This window comes from Lactuca sativa, chromosome 3 (genome assembly GCF_002870075.4).
Source record: "Lactuca sativa cultivar Salinas chromosome 3, Lsat_Salinas_v11, whole genome shotgun sequence".
Lineage (NCBI taxonomy): Eukaryota > Viridiplantae > Streptophyta > Magnoliopsida > Asterales > Asteraceae > Lactuca > Lactuca sativa.
In genome coordinates, this window is record NC_056625.2 from 59,663,046 (window position 1) to 59,688,767 (window position 25,722).

The 25,722-nt window shown below is 32.3% G+C and overlaps 4 protein-coding genes across 4 annotated transcripts; 3 read left to right on the forward strand and 1 right to left on the reverse strand.

Annotated features, from left to right (window-relative positions):
* Positions 1-5,299: 5,299 nt before the first annotated feature.
* LOC111904347 (protein DETOXIFICATION 46, chloroplastic) lies at positions 5,300-9,097 on the forward strand. The gene is made up of 13 exons (XM_023900110.3): positions 5,300-5,989; positions 6,279-6,373; positions 6,515-6,623; positions 6,751-6,806; positions 6,923-6,978; positions 7,085-7,223; positions 7,317-7,523; positions 7,588-7,698; positions 7,789-7,917; positions 8,045-8,122; positions 8,239-8,310; positions 8,390-8,452; positions 8,531-9,097. The coding sequence occupies exons 1-13, from the start codon at positions 5,419-5,421 to the stop codon at positions 8,630-8,632; spliced, it is 1,788 nt and encodes a 595-aa protein (XP_023755878.1). The 5' UTR covers positions 5,300-5,418; the 3' UTR covers positions 8,633-9,097.
* A 6,685-nt stretch (positions 9,098-15,782) lies between these two features.
* LOC111904346 (40S ribosomal protein S3-1) lies at positions 15,783-17,802 on the forward strand. Its single transcript, XM_023900109.3, has 6 exons — positions 15,783-15,871; positions 16,449-16,510; positions 16,606-16,753; positions 16,858-17,029; positions 17,122-17,308; positions 17,424-17,802. Exons 2-6 carry the CDS (start codon positions 16,481-16,483, stop codon positions 17,628-17,630), a joined length of 744 nt encoding a protein of 247 aa, XP_023755877.1. The 5' UTR covers positions 15,783-15,871; positions 16,449-16,480; the 3' UTR covers positions 17,631-17,802.
* A 1,012-nt stretch (positions 17,803-18,814) lies between these two features.
* LOC111904345 (uncharacterized) lies at positions 18,815-20,116 on the forward strand. Its single transcript, XM_023900108.3, has 3 exons — positions 18,815-19,095; positions 19,365-19,653; positions 19,750-20,116. Exons 1-2 carry the CDS (start codon positions 18,849-18,851, stop codon positions 19,616-19,618), a joined length of 501 nt encoding a protein of 166 aa, XP_023755876.1. The 5' UTR covers positions 18,815-18,848; the 3' UTR covers positions 19,619-19,653; positions 19,750-20,116.
* Positions 20,117-20,713: 597 nt separating this feature from the next.
* On the reverse strand, positions 20,714-23,013 carry LOC111904344 (40S ribosomal protein S3-1). The gene is made up of 6 exons (XM_023900107.3): positions 22,860-23,013; positions 22,113-22,181; positions 21,866-22,013; positions 21,590-21,761; positions 21,311-21,497; positions 20,714-21,138 (listed from the first exon to the last, which is right to left on the reverse strand). The coding sequence occupies exons 2-6, from the start codon at positions 22,140-22,142 to the stop codon at positions 20,932-20,934; spliced, it is 744 nt and encodes a 247-aa protein (XP_023755875.1). The 5' UTR covers positions 22,143-22,181; positions 22,860-23,013; the 3' UTR covers positions 20,714-20,931.
* Positions 23,014-25,722: the final 2,709 nt, after the last annotated feature.

Sequence of the window (25,722 nt, forward strand, 5' to 3'; positions counted from 1 at the left end):
CATGTGTTTGTATGGCTGATATCCTGAGAACAGAGGATTCTATGATCACTTATCTAAAACGGTACGTCTAAGTTCGACAAAGGCATTTAAGAGCCATGATTGCTAGTCGAATCTTGGAGTTATACTTACAACTATAGTTATTAGACTTATCCAAGTGGGAGACTGTTGGATAAGGTGTCTAAGTCCATAACTATATTTGGTATGTACTTGACCCGAGAGTAGCATGGTCCATTTGGGTTGCACTTCACCGGGACAATTTGAAGGATGGACTTTTGAGAAAAGGATAATTATGATTTATTAATATAGTATAAGTTCTAATATATTAATATGAAATCATATTATTTAATTAGTATTGATCAAGAATTAATTTGGAATTAATTTTGTGATCAAAAGAGACTAATTAAATATAAGGGGTTGATTTGGTAAATCATTCATTCTTATAAAGTGGGCTAATGATCCATAGTTATTTATGTTGGGCTAAACCCATTTGGTGACCCATGGAGCATGAGGGATATGGAAGGTTATTAGGCTTTACATGGTGTAACCCTAGTATGCCACACTATATAAGGACTCCTCTAGCTACTAAATTCGGCACTAGTGTATGTTAGAAGAGCATAACCGAATTTGTGTGCAAAGATACTCTATCTCAAGTATTCCATTTGTTGGTGGTGATTTGTGGTTCCATTTGAGGCATTCACACTATTGGTTCTAGGCTCTTAAAGCTTCAAGGTTTTCAACTACACTAAAATGTATGTCATCTAACTAGAGTTTTGTAGTATAGTTACTCCATTATATGCTAGTTAGGATGATGCTTTGGTATTTTGAAAGTTTGCATGTATGTTAGAGAAAACATAGATCGAAAGCATCTAGAGTTGCATGTACACCATAAGAGTGTTAGAATGCTCAAAACCCATCAGCATGGGACTCCCATGGCCATAAAGTTGGCACCTTTATGCCACGGAGTCCCTCAAAGGCTCTGGATCTGAAGTCTTGACCCCAAAACATGCTTGCATCCATGATTGGTTCCAAAAATGGTAAAATACAACCCTAAATGGAGATCTAAGCCATAGAAAGCCAATGTATTAACTTTATACCTCAAATGAGCCGAAAATGAAGTTCTACTTCTAGATCCGAAGCTTCTTCCTTCAACCAAGCACTTCTAGCTTCCACTCCTTCAAGGAAACACCAAAGAATCACTCTTTTTTCACTCACACACACTCATAAGGCTTAAGATCACGAATTAGGGTTTGCTAGACTGGGGTAGGCGATGAAGGAGGCCACAATGAAGTGTTAAGGTGCTTAAATAGGGTGCTAACACTGAAAATTAGGGTTTCACTCTAGTAGTCCTACTCGTTGAGTTGAGGCTTCTCAACTCGTCGAGTAGACTTCAAGTCCCGTGTCCAAAAGTCTCATTCCTACTCGACGAGTTTGGGGCCTCCAACTCGTCGAGTCCCTTTGCAAAATGAATATTTCTTTATTAAAATACATACCGGGAACCAGGCGTTACACTCACCTTTTAAGCACTTGTATATTTGCAAATCAATGACCAAAATCACAGATGGCTCTAATCCATCTGTGATTTTTGTGTCTATTTTGTAATTTTGGGTTTTTTTGACTATTTTTTACAAAATTAAGGAAAATGACTAAATTTATAACTTTCTCTTTTTATATCACAATCTCTTATATATTGCAATCACCAAAAGCTATATATAATGAATTATTATGTAATTATAATTTAGAAATATATTTAAGAGTTGATATCATTCATTTTTAATTATGGTTGAACTTTATAAAGTTATAATATTAATTTTTATATAAGGGTATACTAAGCAACATCAATATCTGATACATGGGACGACGGTACCGTTAAGAGTCTTAATGCGCTAAGGAGCTGATTTATGTTTTGGCCTTAAATGTTGGTTGAGGAACTCGTGATTCCTCCGATGTCTTCAAATTTTGGTTTTTTAAATTTTATATTATAAATTCTTTCTTTTCCATTTTAAAATTACACATTCCTTTCTTTTAATTCCATTCCATTTTCTATATTTCCTCTACTTTTATTTTTTCAATTTCATTCCATATTACTCTACTTTCTTTACATTTCAATTCAAAAATTGAAAATGGATGTCATTTTTATGCCAACTATATTTGCAGAATGGTTTTTTATCGAAGAAGTAACATTGACTCGAGCATACACTGACACTTTCGAAAATAGTCACGTAAGTCAACATAGATCGTCATATTTATGGCGATTAACTCTAAATTATTTTAAACGGGAGCTTAAGGTTCAGATCGTTCAACATATCAATTTGCTTCAAAATGGAAAGATATGCAGGAAAAAATGAAAGAGTTTAATGTTATTTTCACCCAAAAGAAAAATATTGACGAACCCGGTGTTACCGACAAAGAAATTTTAAACGCAACACAAAATGAGTACCCCATACACCATAATATGAAAGATTTTCGTTATGAGGTGGCGTGAAATATTTTAAAAATATTCTTCTTTTTTTAGAATATAAATATTTCTTTTAGTTTTCGTATGCCGTTTGTAGTATGTTTTTTTAGTTATTTCGTTTGTCATTATAAAATTTAATTTTTGTTTATTATAGTGCGGTTTTAATTTATGTTATTGTAGTTTGTTTTTCTTTTAGTTAAATGTTACTTTTAATATTGGTTAATATTTTTTTTTTCGGTTTACAGTTAGTACATGCTTATTTTAAAATTTAAAAAAAAAATTATGTTTTATTTTATTTTGAGTTTTTTTAATAAATTAAATTAAAAACAATGATTTGGTAACTGAATAAGTGGGTTATATAATGTATTATCTTTATTTGTTGTAAGTTGGGAAAAATGCAAGTAATATAAAAAATAAAAAATAATACGACATCCAATTAAATAAATGAGTTTGGAGGATTCTTTTCTACCACCTTTAATAATTATCTTGGTAGTATTTATTTTTATTTGTATAATATTTGATTTTTACCTGATTTTATTTAGGTTGATAATATTCTAAAAAGTAATTTTAATTTTTTTGATATATTTAATAAATACTAAAGTATCAATATTATTAGGGTGAACAAAACCGAAAAAACCATATAAACCGAAATCGAAACAAAAACCAACGATGCGGTTTCTAGTATTGCAAAAACCTAAAGTTTTTGGTGCGGTGTGGTTTTTAGTTTTGTAAAAGCCACAAAAAAATCAAAACCTACGATTTGTATAATTTTTGTTAAAGATATATTTAATATACACGTATTATATGAATCCGCATAATTTCAGCACAAATCATCTTATATATAACTAGACAAAGTCATTTTCATTTAACTTCTACGAGGAGTTCCACATCGTCTATTGCAAGAAACGACCATTAATTTCATTTTCTATATTAATGATTTCTCAACTTTTTCTTCGATAGCATCCAAGGTTTTAACTTGGAAGTGCACCAAAACCATATGGTTAAAAACCGAACCGTAAGGGGTTGAAACCAAACCGCATCAAGATGCTAAAAAGTCGTACCGTTCAGTTTTATAATTAAGAAAATCGTATTTAGGGTTTGTGGTTTGGTTTTGACAAAAAAAACACTATGCTCTTCTGTAAATATTATATAATAAATAACACATGAGGTTAACACAATATATTAAAACGATAATAAAAGTATTAAAAACATGCTGTGGGATTTTTTTTGGGAAAGTTTGATTGGGAAAGAAGAAAAAACGAGTTTGAATTGGTTTTTTTGAGTCTGAACATTCTTACCGGGAGAAAACAAAAACATCAACGTGCTGAAATCACGTTGACTCGAGCATACACTGACATTTTCGAAAATAGTCACGTAAGTCAACATAGATCGTTATATTTATGGCGATTAACTCTAAATTATTTTAAACGGGAGCTTAAGGTTCAGATCGTTCAACATATCAATTTGCTTCAAAATGGAAAGATATGCAGGAAAAAATGAAAGAGTTTAATGTTATTTTCACCCAAAAGAAAAATATTGACGAACCCGGTGTTACCGACAAAGAAATTTTAAACGCAACACAAAATGAGTACCCCATACACCATAATATGAAAGATTTTCGTTATGAGGTGGCGTGAAATATTTTAAAAATATTCTTCTTTTTTTAGAATATAAATATTTCTTTTAGTTTTCGTATGCCGTTTGTAGTATGTTTTTTTAGTTATTTCGTTTGTCATTATAAAATTTAATTTTTGTTTATTATAGTGCGGTTTTAATTTATGTTATTGTAGTTTGTTTTTCTTTTAGTTAAATGTTACTTTTAATATTGTTTAATATTTTTTTTTTGGTTTACAGTTAGTACAAGCTTATTTTAAAATTTAAAAAAAATTATGTTTTATTTTATTTTGAGTTTTTTTGAATAAATTAAATTAAAAACAATGATTTGGTAACTGGATAAGTGGGTTATATAATGTATTATCTTTATTTGTTGTAAGTTGGGAATAAGTAATATAAAAAATAAAAAATAATATGACATCCAATTAAATAAATGAGTTTGGAGGATTCTTTTCTACCACCTTTAATAATTATCTTGGTAGTATTTATTTTTATTTGTATAATATTTGATTTTTACCTGATTTTATTTAGGTTGATAATATTCTAAAAAGTAATTTTAATTTTTTTGATATATTTAATAAATACTAAAGTATCAATATTATTAGGGTGAACAAAACCGAAAAAACCATATAAACCGAAATCGAAACAAAAACCAACGATGCGGTTTCTAGTATTGCAAAAACCTAAAGTTTTTGGTGTGGTGTGGTTTTTAGTTTTGTAAAAGCCACAAAAAAATCAAAACCTACGATTTGTATAATTTTTGTTATAAATATATTTAATATACACGTATTATATGAATCCGCATAATTTCAGCACAAATCATCTTATATATAACTAGACAAAGTCATTTTCATTTAACTTCTACGAGGAGTTCCACATCGTCTATTGCAAGAAACGACCATTAATTTCATTTTCTGTATTAATGATTTCTCAACTTTTTCTTCGATAGCATCCAAGGTTTTAACTTGGAAGTGCACCAAAACCATATGGTTAAAAACCGAACCGTAAGGGGTTGAAACCAAACCGCATCAAGATGCTAAAAAGACGTACTGTTCAGTTTTATAATTAAGAAAATCGTATTTAGGGTTTGTGGTTTGGTTTTGACAAAAAAAAACACTATGCTCTTCTGTAAATATTATATAATAAATAACACATGAGGTTAACACAATATATTAAAACGATAATAAAAGTATTAAAAACATGCTGTGGGATTTTTTTTGGGAAAGTTTGATTGGGAAAGAAGAAAAAACGAGTTTGAATTGGTTTTTTTGAGTCTGAACATTCTTACCGGGAGAAAACAAAAACATCAACGTGCTGAAATCACGTCCAGATATTTCACCACTACGTCCATGTCGTACAACTCCTTCTCCACCAATTCATCTTCTTCTCAGTTCTTCATTTCGTCCAGAGCAAACCAGATCAATACCCGATTCATGGATCCCAAAACCCTAATTCGGCACAACGAATACCTCAAAACAATCCCAATAAACCCTAAATTCAACCCATTACCGACATTTTTGTCACCTACGCAATGCCGCTACAGCTCGCGCATTCAGTTGGGTCTTAGATCGTCTCATTATCCATTATTTGGAAAAACTCGGTACGCGAACCGGTTTCTTACTTATGTTAACGTTAGCCGACGCGTTTCAGATGAAGGAGAGGAGTCAGGGTATAGGAACGGCCGGAGTTTTGCCGCGGTTTCGTCTTTTGGTGATAGTGGAGAAGACGAAGAAGAAATTTCGAGTAAGACGTCGGTGATAGAGAAGGATTTGGCGGTGAATGAGAGTATTTGGGATCAATTGGTGGAGATTCTCAAGTTTTCGGGGCCAGCTGCAGGGCTGTGGTTGTGTGGACCGTTGATGAGTCTGATTGATACTGCTGTGATCGGTCAGTCGAGTTCCGTTGAACTCGCTGCTTTAGGTACATTAATTTCTTCGTTTTTCTTACGCTCTGTTCTCGAGTTTAAAAATATGGGGATTGAACTCACTGCTTGTTGGCTATCATTTTCCAAGTGTAATGGGAAATGTTATACATATCGCTGTAGATAATGTGTAATGACAGTGGCGAATCATTGTATTATTTCTAGTCTTGGTGTGAAAGTTAAAGATAGTTTGGGGACATTGTTTCATGATCTGCAAGCGAACATCTAGACTTTAAGGACATTGTGGTAGATATTTGGAGCTGATTAGTCTTAATTTGATTTCCACAGGGCCAGGTACAGTGCTCTGTGATTATATGAGTTACGGATTCATGTTTCTTTCTGTAGCCACCTCAAATATGGTGGCCACTTCACTTGCTAAACAGGTTTCTTTCATATCTTTAAATTGAACATTCATTGATATTCTCCAAACTCTATAATTCCCCCCTCATCCTTAATTTCATGTTTCTGCAACATCTACCTCTTATCTTTTTCTCTTGACTTATCTAACTAGTGAAGTTATGCAGGATAAATCGGAAGTGCAGCATCAGATATCAACTTTGCTTTTTGTTGGATTGACATGTGGTATAATGATGCTTTTCTTTACAAGGTTCCGTGGAGAATGGGCACTTAGTGGTAATAAAAACTTGTTCCCTGATTTTGTTCTATATATACTAGTACAAGCCACAACAAGGTTCTTGATCTTTGAAGCACAATGAAACCATATCAATAATTGATTAAATTCATAATGCAACATTTTCAGCTTTTTCTGGAGCCAAGAATGCACATATGTTATCAGCAGCAAACACATACGTACAGGTTCTTTAGATTCTACAAACCCTTTTGCACAACTATTATTCATCAAATTCTACAAACCAATTCAATACTTGTATTTTTGTCTAATCGGTTCATTCTATTTTATTTTATGGTAGTAGATTCGAGGCTTAGCATGGCCTGCAGTTCTTGTTGGGTGGGTTGCTCAGAGTGCAAGGTGATCATATAATCTTTATTTGTTCCACTAATTGTTGATTTTTCTGGTAGAATCTAGTGCACACCATCTCATGTTAACTAACATGTTCTCCTTTTTTCTTAATCAGTCTTGGCATGAAAGATTCATGGGGACCTTTAAAAGCTCTAGCAGTTGCAAGTGTCATCAATGGTGTTGGTGATGTAATCCTCTGCTTATACTTAGGCTATGGTATTGCTGGAGCAGCATGGGCAACAATGGTCTCACAGGTATATATATATGAAAAATATAACAACATGCATCCATTTTTATACGTTTATTTTAGTTGTGTCACACTTTACTTTACTTTACACATATTGCAGGTTGTTGCCGGATTTATGATGATTGAAGCTCTGAAAGACAAAGGGTATAATGGGTATGCCATTGCTGTCCCTTCACCTACTGAACTTCTACAAATATTCAAACTTGCTGCTCCTGTTTTTATAATGATGATGTCAAAGGTCGCATTTTATTCTCTACTTGTCTACTTTGCTACATCAATGGGAACACAAACTGTTGCTGCACATCAGGTTGGTTTGACTTTGACTTTGACTTTGACTCTGGTAAGGTCCAATTCTGACAAATTACTTTTAGGTCCTTGTCCAAGTTTACTGCATGTTTGCAGTAGGGGGTGAGCCTCTTTCACAAACTGCACAATCGTTTATGCCAGAGCTTATTTATGGCGCTAAAAGAAGTCTCTCAAAGGTTAATGATATTTTACTCATTTTAACTTGATTTGTTTGTTATGCTTTTTACAAATGGTGATGTAATATTACGATTTTGCCCTTGCCCCAGGCACGAATGCTGTTGAAGTCACTGGTGATAATTGGTGCATCATGTGGATTAATATTAGGTGCTGCTGGAACAATTGTTCCCTGGTTATTCCCCCAGATTTTTTCACCTGATCCTCATGTCATAAAGGAGGTCATTTTTTCGTTTTCTTGTGTTTTATTAAAGATTTTATTAAATTACAAGATAAGTCAAATGTTGCTTTATCTGTTTTTTTTTTTTTTATTTAGTTTAATGTTTGTCTTGTTTGAAATGAATGCAGATGCACAAAGTTCTACTTCCATACTTCATTGCTTTGTCTGTGACAACAAGTACTCATAGCCTTGAAGGAACATTGTTGGTATGCTTATTTATAAGTTGAAAGTTGAACTCCTGAATTTTTTATTTTTGTTTACTGAATTTTAAAGCAACAAAAAATATGTGTTAAATTTAGTGTTGTTTATATTTGTTATGCAGGCTGGACGCGATTTGAGATTTATTAGTTTTTCAATGAGCACGATATTTTGTCTGGGTGCTCTTCTTCTCATGGTAAGGAATGTTTGGATGTTTTGAAGTTGAGTAAAAATGTTGATTATTTATTTAATTATTACTTTTTTGTTGGTATCAGTTTTTAAGCAATTCAGGATATGGTTTGCCTGGATGCTGGTGGACATTAGCATTGTTCCAATGGGTAAACTTTAACTTACAACTACATATAATTTCATAATTGTTTAAAAATAATGTTCTGTTTATGCATTGTGATTTACAGTCTCGATTCACTATTGCTCTCCTACGACTTGTCTCCCCAAATGGCATCCTTTACTCTGAGGACATGAGTCGTTATGAACTTGGGAATGTTAGCACCACCTAGGAATAGGATATGATTGAAGCATGATTGGTATAGAAATAGTTTATGTACATGGTTTATAGTAGTATATCATCATCATCATCATCATCATCATCTGCTTAAATCAAAGTCAAACAATCAAGTAGTTGTCATTCTTTGAAACCCCAACCAAGTTAGGATATCATTGGGACACATTTGAAGACTTTTGTCATGTGGAAGGAAATATCTTTTGATAACATAATTTCTTGACTATGTGGGTAGGCATAGACGAGTAAGGTCTTTGTTGTTTTTGGACAGAACATGTTGTATTACTGCTGCATTTGCATCTCACTGAGATCGAACAATGTCAATGTCAATGTGACAAAAATTACAAGATGTTTTCCACTAAAAAAGGTGGATATGAACTTGTTCTTGGTACATTGTGTAAACTGCGGGTGCAAATACTTATGTAAAAGGTATTTTGACACTTGAAATAAGGCTGCTTTGCTAGATTTGCATCACTAATTATTATATATATTAGTTTTAATTGAGGAATGAATAGTATACTTTTAGGTTTGAGACTTTGGCCACAAAAACTGTTTTTGTAATTTATAGAAAATGTCCTTATGCAGAATTTGTTTATAAAAATGAACCACGTGTTTAAGACTTTATACATTAGCAAGTTTGGTTCTTATCTGGAAAATAAATTACAAAAATTGCCTCTATAATTTAGAGAAAAATTACAAAAATTGCCTCTATAATTTAGAGAAAAGGTTGTAAGTAAACAAACTTTAAGGATTTTTCAAAATATATATATTGAAATCTTTTGAAAAGTTCCTAAAGTTTGGCCTCATTAACGGAAAAACCATCTTTGATTTTTTATTTATGATTAAGCCCAAAAAACTAGTAAACATAATCGTTAAGTTTGGCCTCATTAACGGAAAAACCATCTTTGATTTTTTATTTATGATTAAGCCCAAAAAACTAGTAAACATAATCGTTAAGCTATTAAGCGGGTACCAGAGTCATTTTCCAAACGTTTACCAGCTTTTTGTGCTTAATTGTAAATAAAAAATTTGGGATGACTTTTTCATTAATATGACCAAACTTACGAGCTTTTTCTTGAACAAAAAAAATATATAGTTAGTGGCCTTAGTTCGGTTCTCTTGAATGTGGGTCTCCAAAATTGCAATCTATTTTGAACAAGGATTTAAACTAATGTTAAAAGACACATATACTAAGAGGTAAAGGTGATAAAAACGGGTGGGGTGGAAAACTTGGTTAATGGGTCAATGGTTGAAACAAAGGTTGTCAACATGAGTGAATAAAAGAGTTCATTGAAAAACTAGTTGAATCATTCCATTCAAGGGTAACCTAGAAATCTTTTGTGAATTTAAGGGTATACTTAATCAAGCTAAGAGACTCTAAATCACAAAAGAACACTAATCGGCGAGTACTTAAACTCTATTAAATGCACAGATAAGGTTTGCAAACACAAACCTGGAATTAACCTTTAATATCGATGGTTGCCGGTAATTAAGATCCAGTCAAGACTTGAAGTAAATAACTCAACAAAGTATTCAAGAAGATTAAATAAAGCAAAGTATTAACAAAGTATAGTAATTAAGAACAAGAAGAATTTATGAGAGATAATTGACAGAAATATGAAAGTGAAGTGAAGGATTCTATTTAATGCACAAAAGAGGTGTGATTTGGTACAATGTTGACACTCCTTTTATAGCTAAGGGAGGCAGAAGAAGACAAATACATCGAATAGAGAGTGCTTGCAACAGTAACAAAATCCTGATAAAGTAGATTTCCTCTGAATCGACGATATACTAAAAATGGAATACAACAAAAGAACGTTCTTCATGTCAGGGAAAGTTGACTAAGTTCCGAATCTAACGCATCTTGGAACTAGTCATCTCGGAGTCTTTATCTTTGAATCTTCACTTCAACTTGAAACAATATTCTATCTCGAAATGAGGAATGATCTATGACTCTTCATTTCGGTTGAGGAGTGATCTCGGAATCACTTCTTCGTCTCGGAGTCTTCACTTCTAAACACTTCATCTCGGACTCGTGACCATCTTGGAATGGCTTCACATCTCAGATTGTCTAAGGGGCACTTTCATGTATTAACAATCCCCCCTAATTGTCCTTAGCAATCTTACTTCGATTCTTTTAATTCAAGGAGATTCCTTTGCCTTTGTCTTTAGCAGGAGGATTTAGAGTGATGGTAGATGAGATGACTTGTTTTTTTTTTTTTTTTTTTTGGAAGAGCCAAAGCTCAGCAAACTTGTTGACCGATTGGAGTGATGAATAATTCCATAGGAGGAGATATCAAAGGCTCCACATGTAGGTTGTTTGGTTTGTGGTTGGAGGACCATCATCAACATGTGTAATTTTCGGAGTAGGAATAGGAGGAATTGGCTGAGAAGCTAGGAGTGCATCATTAGCTATCTTCACCTATAGTTCAGCCTTTTCTCTGCTTCGATTGAACAAATCAACAAGGTTTGATGACCAACATAAAGAGGACCATTTTTTTCGTTTTATCTTCCGAGAGGAGTTGTTCATTGATTGCTTGATGTCTAAGAATCGCATTAACCACTTGATTATTTTTATCAATTTCTTCTATACTTTCATTATCAGCATCATCATCATCATCATCAACAAACACATCTTCAGCTGCAACTTCTTTGACAAATTCAATGTCATCATTATCAGATGTTTCATCTCTGAGTATGAATTTCGAGATAGGTTTCCATAATTCTCCCCCTCTTGCATGAGAAGGCCTTGCTTCTGGTGCAAGCAATAAGTTGGTCTTACGATCCTCAAGATTTTCAAACACCCGTTGGAAGCTCATATTGATTTGCTAGATCGAATCATGCATCAGCTATTGGAGCTTGGGATTTGAGGTTGTTAAGAGTTTCTTCCATGACCAAGAGAATTGTATCGAATTTGTGATTGAGAGTGTTTAAAAAATGTTGACCAGAACGAATGAATTTGATGAGAACTTCTTGTACGATCATGTTGAAACCATCCTTCTATTTGATTTCTTTCTCTAATCTTTGAATTTTTTTTCATGACGAACATGAGTCTGCTTGCTGAGTTTGTTTGTAGCAGAAATCATGATCATGAATTTTGAGCATCGTATCGATGGTGGAGATGTGATGATCAAGATTATCTTTGTAACGTTCTTCAACTTCTTCCAAGGTACGACTCAATCGAAGAGAAATGAGATGATCTAATTGATTGGCTCGATCGATTTCCAAGGGAGCAAAAACTTTGATTTCAGAAAGAGATTTGATCACCAATCGAGCTTAGAGTCAAGCAATGCGACTTTGGAAGAGACAACATCGACTTTGGAATCGACTTTTTCAACATTGTCACAGAGTTCCAAGAGTGTGAACAGATCAACAACGTTTTCATCTGTGGAAGAGTTGTCATAATTTCTATTGACATTAACATATTCAAAATTTTGAAAATAATCAACACCTTAAGCTTGATTGTCTTCATCACCAACCTGATCTTTAATATTCATATCTCCCAAGGAAGACGTCAATCCGAAGTCATGTAGGAATTTGGATGTGGAAGGAACCAGGGAGGGAAACGCGGTTTGAGTGCGAAGAACAGCAACAGAGGCGTTGTTATCTTTAAAAGGTGATATTAGTTTCATTTGCAGGAGGAGAGTTGTTGCGATGAAGTTCTTCATCAATTGGAGTCAGTTGGTAGTTTTGTTGTGAGTTTGATACGAAGTGCTCTAGTTCTCATTTAGATAATGGTGTACTCCACTTGATCTCTTGTAAGCTTTGGATGTTTAAGTTGGGCCTTGTCAAGAACTTTATCACAACTGTTAGCAGTAAGACTCTTTGTCCATCCTTTTCCTATACTGTTGATGAACTTCAGGTTATACTCAAGCGGAGTGCTTTGATGCAGATACAACCAATTCACCTGAGCAGTCATGTTGTTCACAATGATTCTATACCGATTTGATGCATATGCGACCGATTCACATGGAGTGGTAGCGAAAGTGTCGAAGTCATTCACCACAAATGTCAATCTCTTGTCCTTCATATTATCTGAAACCTTAAATAAATCTTGAAGTGTGTCTCATATCTCTTTCACAGACTTGCACAACTTAATTTGCTCAAAAAGAGATGGTGGACCACCAAACACCATTTCAGAGAAAGAGATCTGATCTGCTTTAAGCTTGACGTTCGCAGTGAGAGGTGCATGTCGTGTTTCTTCTTGACCCATGATAATGGAAATAGCATCACTAATAACTTGTCTTACAGTAAAATGAGAACCCTTTTCACTGACCTCTATCTCTTCACCATTTTCTTTTCCAACAAAAAATTTCTCCATTCTAACTTTCCAATGATCATACTCTTCAACAACTAGCAGTGGGGCATGCGGTGGGCAACCCACGCTATTTGTGATTTGCATTAAATACACTTGCTGAGATGGATTAGAAGCAACCATTGATATTAAGATATTAGAGTTGAAGTGGTATACAGAAGAACTTTTATCCCGCACACAAAAATGATTAAGATACCAAGGTAATCTTAAATCAACTATAATTTGATCTTATGGATTCAAAGGACAACCACTTAGGTTCTGATACCAATTGTGAGTACTTAAACTCTATTAAATGTGTATACAAGGTTTGCAAACACAAACCTTGAATTAACCTTTAATATTGATGGTTGTTAGTAATTAAGATCCAATTAAGTCTGGTCAAACCAATCAAGAATTGAAGTAAATAACTCAATAAAGTATTCAAGAAGATTAAATAAAACAAAGTATGAAGAAAGTAAAGTAATTAAGAATAATAAGAATTTATGAGAGATGATTGACAGAAATATAAGAATGAAGTGAAAGATTCTATTTGATGCACAAAAGAGGTGTAATTTGGTACAAGGTTGACACTGTTTTTATAGCCAAAGGAGAATTATTGAGAGTTATGTAGTCAAGATGGGATTTGTTCCACTTATGTATTGAGAGCTAGACATTTAAACTTACCTTATACTTAAATGGTATCAGAGCTAGGGCACCGAATCGATGTGTTCGACGGGGACGACGAACCCTATAATGAAGGGTGAAGGTGGGTTGCACCTGACTGATCCCACATAAGCTTGGAAGGAGAGTGAAACATTTCCTTATAAAGGGTGTGGATACCTTCCTTGTTACAATGTGTTTTAAAGACGTGATGACAGCAGATTCCATAAGAACTCTGCAATTAAACGTGCCCATACGATAGCAATTCATGGATGGGTGACCCCATGGGAAGTTTACCCCCCTTTAGTTTTAGGCTTGACTTTATATATATATATATATATATATATATATATATATATATATATATATATATATATATATATATATATATATATATATAATATAGTGTTTGACTGGTAGAAAAGGTTGGTCCTTTTTCTCTCAAATCATCTCTAAAAGGGTTGTCATTTTTCAAGATTATGGAGTTTCTTTCCCTCTCTTCTTTCTTGCAATTTGGTGCTAGATTTGAAGGTACATAAGTTGCTTTTCCTTAAGGCTTATTTGGTATAAGTCTTAATGGCTTAAGAATAACTTAATACAAGTGAGTACTAGCATATTGAAGTGGGTTATCCTTGTTTGGTGGATACTTCTAGAGAAGCTCTATTTTGAGTATGTCATCTTTATCAACTTCCAACCTCCCAAGAGGAATCAAAGTCTTCAAAAGTTGTATCACTTTTTTTTCTATGGTTGTTAATCTTTTCATGCTTAGCAAAATGTTCCTTGGTTGGTTAAAAAAGTTTTAAGATTAACATTTAAATAATGGTATGAATATAGCTTCATAAAGGTCTTTAACATTTAAAAACAAATTAAATACATTTACATTACATTTATATTTAATCTAATGAAATGGATACATTAGCGTTCCAAGGTCATTGAAGCATGAAGGGATGGATTACCACCTAACGCTATTGATTTCCCACATTTTGACTGTTTGACATGGTGTGTGATGTTTGCTATGGATTACCACCTAACGCTATTGATTTCCCACATTTTGACTGTTTGACATGGTGTGTGATGTTTGCTATCATCTTTTTCTACTGATCAAAGTGCTCCCAAGTTTTTTTGGTGTCCGAGTGACTTTGCTAATAATCTTTTTTTTTCGATAGTTGAGAGTCCAAAAGCAACTTCTAACAGTCACTTTTTTTGGATGGTTAGATCTTACTCAATCCAATAAAAAAGCCCCAGGTAATGGCTAACGCCATTACCAGGAGAGAAAACATCTAGATAAAGCTCAACAAATGCTCACTCCGAACACTTAAGAAAAAGTCCATAGATATAGTGGATAAGACCGGTCCAAACTTGGAAAATAGAGCTCGGACAAAGCCAAACCTGGGCCTAAAAAACCCAACGACACCAAGTCTTTTGTGCAGCCATAGGTTATAGTTGTATATCTATAATACCTAAATGTGTCGAGTCAAAAATGGTCCACCATAAAAAGAAGGATCCATTATTAAATCCAAATTTCTTCCGCCGGAAAAATAAACCTTAAATAAATATAAACTAGTATTTGACTCACCTTCCGCATTGCGGCGGTTAACTTCTTTGTAATTAATAAAATCGAAAACTATAAAAAAATTATGCAATGGACCAAAAATGCTACTTTAAAATATAATAAGAAACAAAAATCGCAATTTATAAAATACCAATAATTTAACTTTAAAGTTATGAATAATGAAAACTGTTAGAATTATATATATATATATATATATATATATATATATATATATATATATATATATATATATATATATATATATATATATATATATATATATATATATATATATATGAAAATGTTATATGATTCCAAGCAAAATCTTTATTTCCAGGACTTGTATTATAGATTTATAATATGATACTATATTAGTCATTTTTGTATGAAAATGATAAAATCTAATGAACATTTAAAAATTAATATATATTAAATATAAAAATTTAGCATTGAAAAAAAATAAATTTTATACATTTAAAACTTGGTGCAAGATATTTGCATTTTTTTTTCTTTTCTAGAAGATAACTTTTGATAAAAAGTTAAAAACACAGTCACAAGTCCACATACGGAGTTATGGACACGAAATTGGGCTCAAAGTTATCCACTTCATTCCAGTTTGGGCTTTCACGCTCTGGTCGTGATTTGTGGATTTGTGAATACAACAATATACCCTACCAATTCTTCTTCAGCGCCGAGTCTTCCTTCAACATCTTCAGGTTTATTCGTTTGAGGTTAGTGCTGCAAATTCCATTCCATCATTCAAAATTTTCCTTGATTTATTCTATACTCTGCTGATTATTTAGCATTGTGTGTTATTTTCTCTACTTTTTTTTTGATGAATCTGTGTTGTTGTGATGGTAAAACTGCTTTTTATCTGCTTCCTTTTTGATCTACTGTATGACAGACAAGCGTCGTTATTTCTTAGGTTTTCTTTTGATTTTTGTATGTTGATAAATTATGGAGGTTCAACCTGTTCTTTTTCAGACTTCTTGATAATTTCTCTTGCTGGTGAAAACGTTAATGATATGGTTCTCTTATGATACCTTCTAGATGATGATATTTTCCAATCATCCGAACATGTTTGCAATCCCTGAACAGCACACACTTGGATGCTAATTATATAATACAACGTGTATTTGAAACTCGATCGACATTGGAAATTTGATAACATAACAGATATCGAGTTACTGTCTAGCTGTTTGCTTGATTAACAATATGTTAGAAACGAATCAAAATTTTGTAACGCCGCTATTGATAACAAGTTTCCATTATTGCTAAGACTTTGATGTTACCAAATTTCACTGTCAGGACTTTTCATTCCTTATTAGCTACTAAGAAAGATGGCAACTCAAATGAGCAAAAAACGAAAGGTTAGTCTCATCATCATTCATCAATCACTATCACAAGTTGATGTCAACCTTATTTTTTCTTATGGATTGTAATCTAAATTGTTTTTGGGCATCAGTTTGTAGCAGATGGTGTGTTCTTTGCTGAGCTGAATGAGGTCCTTACAAGGGAACTTGCAGAGGATGGTTACTCAGGTGTAGAAGTTAGGGTTACACCAATGCGCACAGAGATCATCATCAGGGCCACCCGTACCCAAAATGTTCTTGGTAAAACCCTAAAATCACATTATAATTAATGTAATGACATTAGAAAAACAAATTGTTACTTCACATAATAATAATAATGTGTGATTATATGGTTATTGAATCAGGTGAGAAAGGAAGGAGAATAAGGGAGCTGACATCTCTTGTTCAGAAAAGATTCAAGTTTCCTGAAAACAGTGTTGAGCTTTATGCAGAAAGAGTCAACAACAGAGGTCTCTGTGCCATTGCTCAGGCTGAATCTTTGCGTTACAAGCTTCTTGGAGGCCTTGCTGTTCGCAGGTTTTTTTTTTATTCTTTAACATATTTTTTTGTCATTCTAATTCAGCCAATTCCAATCTTTGTGTAATTGATGATAAAACTGTTTGTTATAGGGCTTGCTATGGTGTTCTAAGATTTGTAATGGAGAATGGAGCAAAAGGGTGTGAAGTGATTGTCAGTGGAAAGCTAAGGGCTCAACGTGCCAAATCCATGAAGTTCAAGGACGGGTACATGGTTTCATCCGGTCAACCGGTCAAGGAGTATATCGACTCTGCTGTCAGACACGTGCTTCTTAGACAGGTAATTAAATGATGCTTATATTTCTTTTCAAACATGTATATATTAAATGAGATGCACATGAAAAGTTTCTATAAATAATAAATTGTGTGTGTGTTGTTGTATGTGATGTGTACAGGGTGTTCTTGGGATTAAGGTAAAGATCATGCTTGACTGGGATCCTACAGGGAAGCTTGGGCCAAAAACTCCATTACCTGATAATGTTATAATTCATATGCCAAAAGATGATGTAATTGTTCATCCACCAAAAGAGGTTGAGGAATACAGGCCACCACTTGTCGTTGCTGATGAGCCATTGCCCATGCCCATCCCTGTACCTGTCTAAAACATGATTAGAATTCTTAGACTTCCAAAGTTATGGATGATAAAGTTTTGATTTGGTGTCTTTTGATGAGTTTTTCCTTGTTTCATTGGTGTAAGTTTACTTATTTTTACAGCTAGTGCTATCAATTTTTGTTATTTTGTTATAATATAATGTTAAAAACCTTAAAATCTGATATATTCGACTTATTTGAAACGATGGTAATCCACCTCAATAGTCTGAGGTAATAAGAAAAACCGGGTAGAAGGTCATGAAGAGGAAATGAGAACAAAATTGAAAGTTGGATAACTTAATTAACATGATTTGAACTTGCATGGCTGAATTATAATCTTTTTGTAACTTCTTTCGTAATTTAAGTAATACGTCATATATTATATTTTGTTAAAACCATTAAACTGGTAATAATGATACTGAGACGATCATAACTAATAAACACTTTAAATAATAGAGGGTTTTTTTTGACAACACATACATACTAAAACCAACTCCAACCTCTATCTTATATCATTGTGTAAGATATACATTAATTTTTTTTTTCAACTTTAATCACATACTAAAACATTTCCACAAAATCATATTTTAATATTATAATAATAAAATCATGGTAATTATTATTATATTATTAAAATATAAATAAAGATTATAACAATAATGATTTACCAATATAAAAATACGCTCTTTTAACATTTATTTTTATGTTTTGAAGGTCGATGGTCTATCATCCACCGATTACCACCAAATCCAATATAATATTAATTAATAAAGATAAAGATTTACGATTCACCAACTGAATATAAAATACGTTCTTTAACCTTTATTTTTATGCTTTGAAGGTCGATGGGCTTATCATCCACCGAATATTATCAAATCCAATATAATATTAATTAATAAAGATTTACCATTCATTAGTTGAATACAAAATACGTTCTTTAACCTTTATTTTTATGCTTTAGAGGTCGATGGTCTATCATCCACCGACTACCACCAAATCTAATCTAATCTAATCTTAACATTAATATTAATATTAATAATTAATAATAAATAAAGTATACAGAATGCGATGTGCCACCTATCATGGATAGTGACTCATGAAAGAACCAAAAAAAATAGGCATCTTGATGAACGTGGCTTTTGTCAGCACCACAATTAAATTTCCTAACTTTTTAGCTTTAAATACGTCACAAAATGGAAGAACGATGTACAGAAAAAAAAAATACAAAGATGGAAAGCTCAGTTGGGGAAAAATACCCAAATCCATCACCTATTTGTGCCCTAAATTTTATTACCTTCAACTCGAAGCTTAGTGGTAGGGACAACTATGGCCTGTGGAAAATACAGATGCTAGTATGCCTCCTAGATAGTCACCAAATCAATGGAAAACCAGTAACCCCTCAAACCAGATTTACAGTGAAAAGATCAGATGCTCTTGTCAAAGTTTGGATTCTTGGTTCTCTCTCTGAACGTACAGGTAAATTTTCTTCCTTTTTATTTCATAAACTGCCAAAATTACCTACTTTTATTCACACAAAGAACATTCAAAACAACGTATATTGTAAATGCAACTCATAAAGATTATGTATTTATGTCTTAGTAACTTTTAATTTATTGTTTGTAATTGTACCGATGTACGAATTTATGTGATTATTATGCTTTACTCGATGAACCAAAAATAGCAGAGAAAAGGAGGTATATTTCTTTTGTTTGAGAATGCTTATTTGGGTCTATGTTATCTTGCAGGGGGGCCATTAAGGGATCCGATTATTGAAGCCACTAGCCAAAATGCAAACAATGTGGCTTTCTTTCCAAATGCAATTTGGAGTGCCAATGAAGATGGTCACAACATTATTCAATATGATGTTTACAACCTACTATATCAAATTGTTGGTCAAAAGAGTACTTATAGAACAATCAAAGACTCTTTTGGAAATAACCTATTGCATTTGATTCAACAATTGCCAATTATCAACAAATTGAATCTTATATCATGGTAGCTTTACAAATACAACGTGAACTACAATGGTTTAAGGTATGAATCTTTATGAATCCAAGTTTGAATTTTATTCAACCTACATAATGTTTTCATCTGATTATGATACATGGCTAACATATCCTAATCTTGTAGGAAGTTGAAAGATTTGTGTGTTCTCTAGAGATAACACACGAAATACCTCAAATGGTATTTACAAGAGAACACAAAGACTTGGTAATTGAAGGAGAAAAATGGATGAAAACCACATAAAGACATACATAATTATTACTATACTAGTCAACAACATTGTATTTGCAATATCCGGTACCAATTACTACTACAATAGTCAACAACATTGTATTTAGAGGATCATTTCCAATTACTGCTATACTAGTCAACAATATTGTATTTGCATATCTAATACCAATTACTATTACACTAGTCAACAACATTGTATTTGCAATATCTATGATGGTAATGAGAGGATATAATTAATACACATGGATGTCAGTTTTTACTAGCAACGTTGCTATTTAAGCTTTTTGCCTTTTGCAATATTAGATATCATATCATTAGGTCGAGGGTTTGAATTCAGACCCTGACACATATGTTAACTTCATCGTTGATGTGTTTGTCAATTCTCATGATACGTTTTGCTGAAAAATAATTTCCCTTTTAAGTTTCAGACAAAGTTGGTAATTGGTTTGATCTCCTTCTTCATCTTTAATGACAATCATGATAGTTAGCTGTTTGAGCAACATTTAATCTTGTATTTTGAAAAATAAAATAAAAATCCAGGATAGTTTTGAAGCTGATAAATGAATGAATCGTCTTCCAAAGTAACACTCTTAATTTGGAAAAGAGGAAACTGGTTAAGTTCATGTATGGGTAACTACTCTTGTCTTAAGCACAAGATCAATCACTCTTTGTTATAGTTATATTTCCTAAAAAGACCATACTACAGATTAAAATGTCATTATTACCTTTTCCTGTACACCATATATCCTTAATATCAAAATTACAGATTGAAACATACATTTTTTTACCATTTTTTTTGTACTCAGTAAGATGAACTAAATATAAGCCTCAAACATGGCACGAAAGTCATACAAAATCATACAAAAACCAGCCTACATTAGAATATACTAATATAACAATCCAAATTAAGAAAATTGAACTTGAGAAATTTGTAGAAATAAACTTACATCAAGGGAACATAAGTGCAAAAAAGGGTCTTTCATCAAAGCAAAACTCAAAAGACAAAAACAAAATTATCTTCTATAACTTAAAAGTCTTGGAATCAAATAGATTTCTAATCATGTTAAAGACTTGGTTTTAGACAGGTACAGGGATGGGCATGGGCAATGGCTCATCAGCAACGACAAGTGGTGGCCTGTATTCCTCAACCTCTTTTGGTGGATGAACAATTACATCATCTTTTGGCATATGAATTATAACATTATCAGGTAATGGAGTTTTTGGCCCAAGCTTCCCTGTAGGATCCCAGTCAAGCATGATCTTTACCTTAATCCCAAGAACACCCTGTACACATCACATACAACAACACACACACAATTTATTATTTATAGAAACTTTTCATGTGCATCTCATTTTAATATATATATATATATATATATATATATATATATATATATATATATATATATATATATATATATATGTTTGAAAACAAGTATAAACAACATTTACTTACCTGTCTAAGAAGCACGTGTCTGACAGCAGAGTCGATATACTCCTTGACCGGTTGACCGGATGAAACCATGTACCCGTCCTTGAACTTCATGGATTTGGCACGTTGAGCCCTTAGCTTTCCACTGACAATCACTTCACACCCTTTTGCTCCATTCTCCATTACAAATCTTAGAACACCATAGCAAGCCCTATAACAAACAGTTTTATCATCAATTACACAAAGATTGGAATTGGCTGAATTAGAATGACAAAAAAATATGTTAAAGAATAAAAAAAAAACCTGCGAACAGCAAGGCCTCCAAGAAGCTTGTAACGCAAAGATTCAGCCTGAGCAATGGCACAGAGACCTCTGTTGTTGACTCTTTCTGCATAAAGCTCAACACTGTTTTCAGGAAACTTGAATCTTTTCTGAACAAGAGATGTCAGCTCCCTTATTCTCCTTCCTTTCTCACCTGATTCAATAACCATATAATCACACATTATTATTATTATGTGAAGTAACAATTTGTTTTTCTAATGTCATTACATTAATTATAATGTGATTTTAGGGTTTTACCAAGAACATTTTGGGTACGGGTGGCCCTGATGATGATCTCTGTGCGCATTGGCGTAACCCTAACTTCAACACCTGAGTAACCATCCTCTGCAAGTTCCCTTGTAAGGACCTCATTCAACTCAGCAAAGAACACACCATCTGCTACAAACTGATGCCCAAAAAGAATTTAGATTACAAGCTATAAGAAGAAGAAGAAAAGGTTCACATTAACTTGTGATAGTGATTGATGAATGATGATGAGACTAACCTTTCGTTTCTTGCTCATTTGAGTTGCCATGTTTGCAAGCTGTGTATTGGGTGACGAACAACACTAACTCTGAAATTTGAGACAACAGGGACTTTAGAATCAAATTTCACATTCGTTTCATGGTCAAACAAGAAAATAGATATTCAGTAACTTGTAATCGGTGCTATCACATCTTTGTATATCTATCTCATTAAAGTATGTGACAAATTATAAGCAAAGCTACCACAGACTACGATCACATTTCCAAGTAGTAATTTTCCAATTGAGTAAAAATAATATTTGTCTATCAAGTTTAAAATTCAATCGATCATCCATTATATATTCCAGATCAAAATGAATACGTAATAACTTTTTTATGAATGTATTGCATGCGTGTTCAATGACCAAACAATAGATCCAGCATGTTGCCAATTAGGAAATTTTAACAAACGGTTGGTGCTCATTAAAATAACAAGATATTGTCGAAACATCACTGCATCACTACCAACAGATTACAGCTATGCATCATAGGCAGATAGCTTATCATCATGAAAGGGAGGCCAGATAAAAGGTAAAAGACCAGACCGGGATTTACCCTAGCATCGCATAGATATAGCAGATAACACACAAAAACCGAGTCGTTTCAACATCACTAGTACCAGAAAATCATCAGAAATAAAACGATAAAGAGATAACATAGACTCCTAAATATTTACCAACTTGGATGAATTTACAGAAAAAGTTGCAGGAAAATAATGGAAATCACACCTCAAAGTTCAGGGTATGGAAGCCGAAGATGTTGAAAGAAGATTCGGCGGGGGAGAGAAAAAGGGAGGTAAGAGAACAGGTAGGGTTTAGATGTATTCACTCGGATACGCTTGAAGCCCGAAGTGATGTGAACTGGACCAAGGTCGAGTTAAAGGCCTTAACTTTTGGATTGACGTTCGAATCGGGTTTTCGTTTACCCGAATTCAAGTTGCACAAAGCGAATCGTTATCATGATATAAAAGGGAAATCTTAAAATATATATATATATATATATATATATATATATATATATATATATATATATATATATATATATATATATATATATATATATATATATATATATATATATATATATATATTTACGAAAAAATTATACTTTAGTCCCAAGATTTTCTTTAAACAAAAAAGTCTTGAAAACCTGTACCAAATTAATTTGTGACTATTTCGTAAACTAACCCAAAATATTATGATTCTTTTATAAACAAAAATATTATGACTTTTCCGTAAACAAAAATATTATATCTTTTCTGCAAACAAAACCCTTATTATTATTATTATTATTAAGAATATTATTTTTTGAACTTGTATTATTAATATTGTTAATAAAACATATAAATGCATTTAAATGAAAAAATAATGACATTGTTCAAGGGTGAAGGTGGAGGAGATTGTTATGCTTTTATCATTGAAATCATCAATTTCTATTTCTATATTTTTACTTTGTATATGGTCATATCACATTTGTTATTATTGTTTTCAATTCAGAATATTAATACTTAGCAATTTAAAAGAAATTGCATATTTGTAAAATTGTTTATAAATACTTTAAGGTAGAATGATTTCTTACTTTGTATATAAAATTGTTTAAGGTAGAATGTTATTTTCCAAATCCAACAGATCCACTACAAACATCTATATAGATAGGCATCCCATATTAAAATTCAAAAGTATTAATTACAATATATTGTTTAATAAAAAAATAGGACATGTTTTTTGGATTAATACTTTTGAATTTTGATTAATAATTTTGTATTATTCCTATTAATTTTATTAAACATGATATTGTAATTAATACTTTTGAATTTTGATATGGGCTACCAATCTATGTAGATGTTTGTAGTGGATCTGTTGAATTTGGAAAGTAATCTTTCTATGTTAAATAATTTTATATACAAAGTGAGAAATCCTTCTACCTTAAACTACTTATAAACAATTTTCCAAATATGCAATTTCTTTTAAACTGTTAAGTATTAATATTCTGAACTGAAAACAATAATAACAAATGTGAAATGACCATATACAAAATAAAAATATAGAAGCAGAAATTCATGATTTCAATGTTAAAAGCATTACCATCTCCTCCTGCTCCACCCTTAAACAATGTCATTATTTTTTCATTTAAATGCATATATATGTTTTATTAACAATATTAATAATACAAGTTCAAAAAATAGTATTCTTATTTATATTTTTAACAATAATAATAATAATAATAACAATAATAAGGGTTTTGTTTGCAGAAAAATCATAATATTTTTTGTTTACAGAAAAGTCATAATGTTTTTGTTTACAGAAAAGTCACAATATTATGGGTTAGTTTACGAAATAGTTTCAAATTAATTTGGTACCAATTTCAACTGGTCAAAAATGGTCAAACTGTAAATTTTTGCCGGTTTTCAGAACTTTTTTCATTCAAAAGAAAATCTTGGGACTAAAACGTAACTTTTCCATAAATATTGGGACTTTTCTGATAATTTCCCGAGAGAAAATGATAAATATAGCCATTTTTTAATATATTTTTTTTTAAAATAGCCAAAATAACTCAAAATTACAAAAATAGTCATTAAAATGAAAAAAATCGCAGATGGATTAGGGTTATCTGTGATTTTGCCTTCTCATCTATGAATGTACAAGTGCTTAAAGCATGAGCGTGCATTAATAGTTGTACGTTTGCAAACCTGTCCATCTGCAACCATCTGTGATTTTCGCTTTATTCATAATATAAATTCTTAATTCTTTTTGGAACCCTCATTTTTTTATTATTTTTTGGGAAAGCTCGCAAGTCTTTCAAAAGAAGCTATGGATAAGTATTTGAAATCTCTCAAAACATGGTAAGACTTTTATTTTTTTGTGTTATAATTAGGGATGAGCATACGACCCGTTAGATTGGACCGAACCAGGAAAAAAAATCGGGACTGGACCTGCACCCAACCAAATATTCATATTAGTGAGCTGGTTTTCGGGCTTTGTTTTTAATAATAAATGAGTTTCAAGTTTGGACCAGACCAGACCCAGAATAAAGTTTTTAACCTAGACCGGACTGAACCGAAAAACCAAAGGTTATATCTTTTTTTTATCGACGTACAATCAATGAGATTACACAAAAGATTAGGTACACTACTTCAATATGAATTTTTAATTCATTTTCTTTATCTGTGAATTTAGAATTATATATGTGGCAAATTTTAATTAAAACATATTCCAAAATAACCTTATATCTTGTTTAATTTAAAATCAGTAACTAAAAGAAAAGTAAAAATAACAATATTGACATCAACAACAATAAAGGTTAAATGCAAGACATAGTAATTTAATTTCTTTGTTTTTATTATTATGGCTGCATACAATTCATTTCATATAGTCATTTCCAATTTACTTTGTTATTGTTTCCATTTCAATACATCTACGATCTGTGTATACTTAGGGGTGAGCATTATAACCGGGTACCCGTTTTGGGAACCGGAACCGCCTCGGAACTGCCGGTTCCGGAACTGGAACCGCCTTATGCGGTTCCGGTTCCGGTTCTTAAAGTTTAGGAACCGCCTTAAGCGGTTACGGTTCCGGTTCTCATTTTTTTGGA

Coding starts and splice junctions, on each gene's coding strand:
- LOC111904347 (XM_023900110.3), top strand. CDS start 5,419: ATGTCGTACAACTCCTTCTCCACCAATTCATCTTCTTCTCAGTTCTTC. Junction 7,918..8,044: donor ATCCTCATGTCATAAAGGAG/GTCATTTTTTCG, acceptor AAATGAATGCAG/ATGCACAAAGTTCTACTTCC. Junction 8,453..8,530: donor CATTAGCATTGTTCCAATGG/GTAAACTTTAAC, acceptor TGTGATTTACAG/TCTCGATTCACTATTGCTCT.
- LOC111904346 (XM_023900109.3), top strand. CDS start 16,481: ATGGCAACTCAAATGAGCAAAAAACGAAAG. Junction 16,754..16,857: donor CCGTACCCAAAATGTTCTTG/GTAAAACCCTAA, acceptor TTATTGAATCAG/GTGAGAAAGGAAGGAGAATA. Junction 17,030..17,121: donor GGAGGCCTTGCTGTTCGCAG/GTTTTTTTTTTA, acceptor TGTTTGTTATAG/GGCTTGCTATGGTGTTCTAA.
- LOC111904345 (XM_023900108.3), top strand. CDS start 18,849: ATGGAAAGCTCAGTTGGGGAAAAATACCCAAATCCATCACCTATTTGT. Junction 19,096..19,364: donor TTCTCTCTCTGAACGTACAG/GTAAATTTTCTT, acceptor GTTATCTTGCAG/GGGGGCCATTAAGGGATCCG.
- LOC111904344 (XM_023900107.3), bottom strand. CDS start 22,142: ATGGCAACTCAAATGAGCAAGAAACGAAAG. Junction 21,498..21,589: donor GGAGGCCTTGCTGTTCGCAG/GTTTTTTTTTTA, acceptor TGTTTGTTATAG/GGCTTGCTATGGTGTTCTAA. Junction 21,139..21,310: donor GACACGTGCTTCTTAGACAG/GTAAGTAAATGT, acceptor TGATGTGTACAG/GGTGTTCTTGGGATTAAGGT.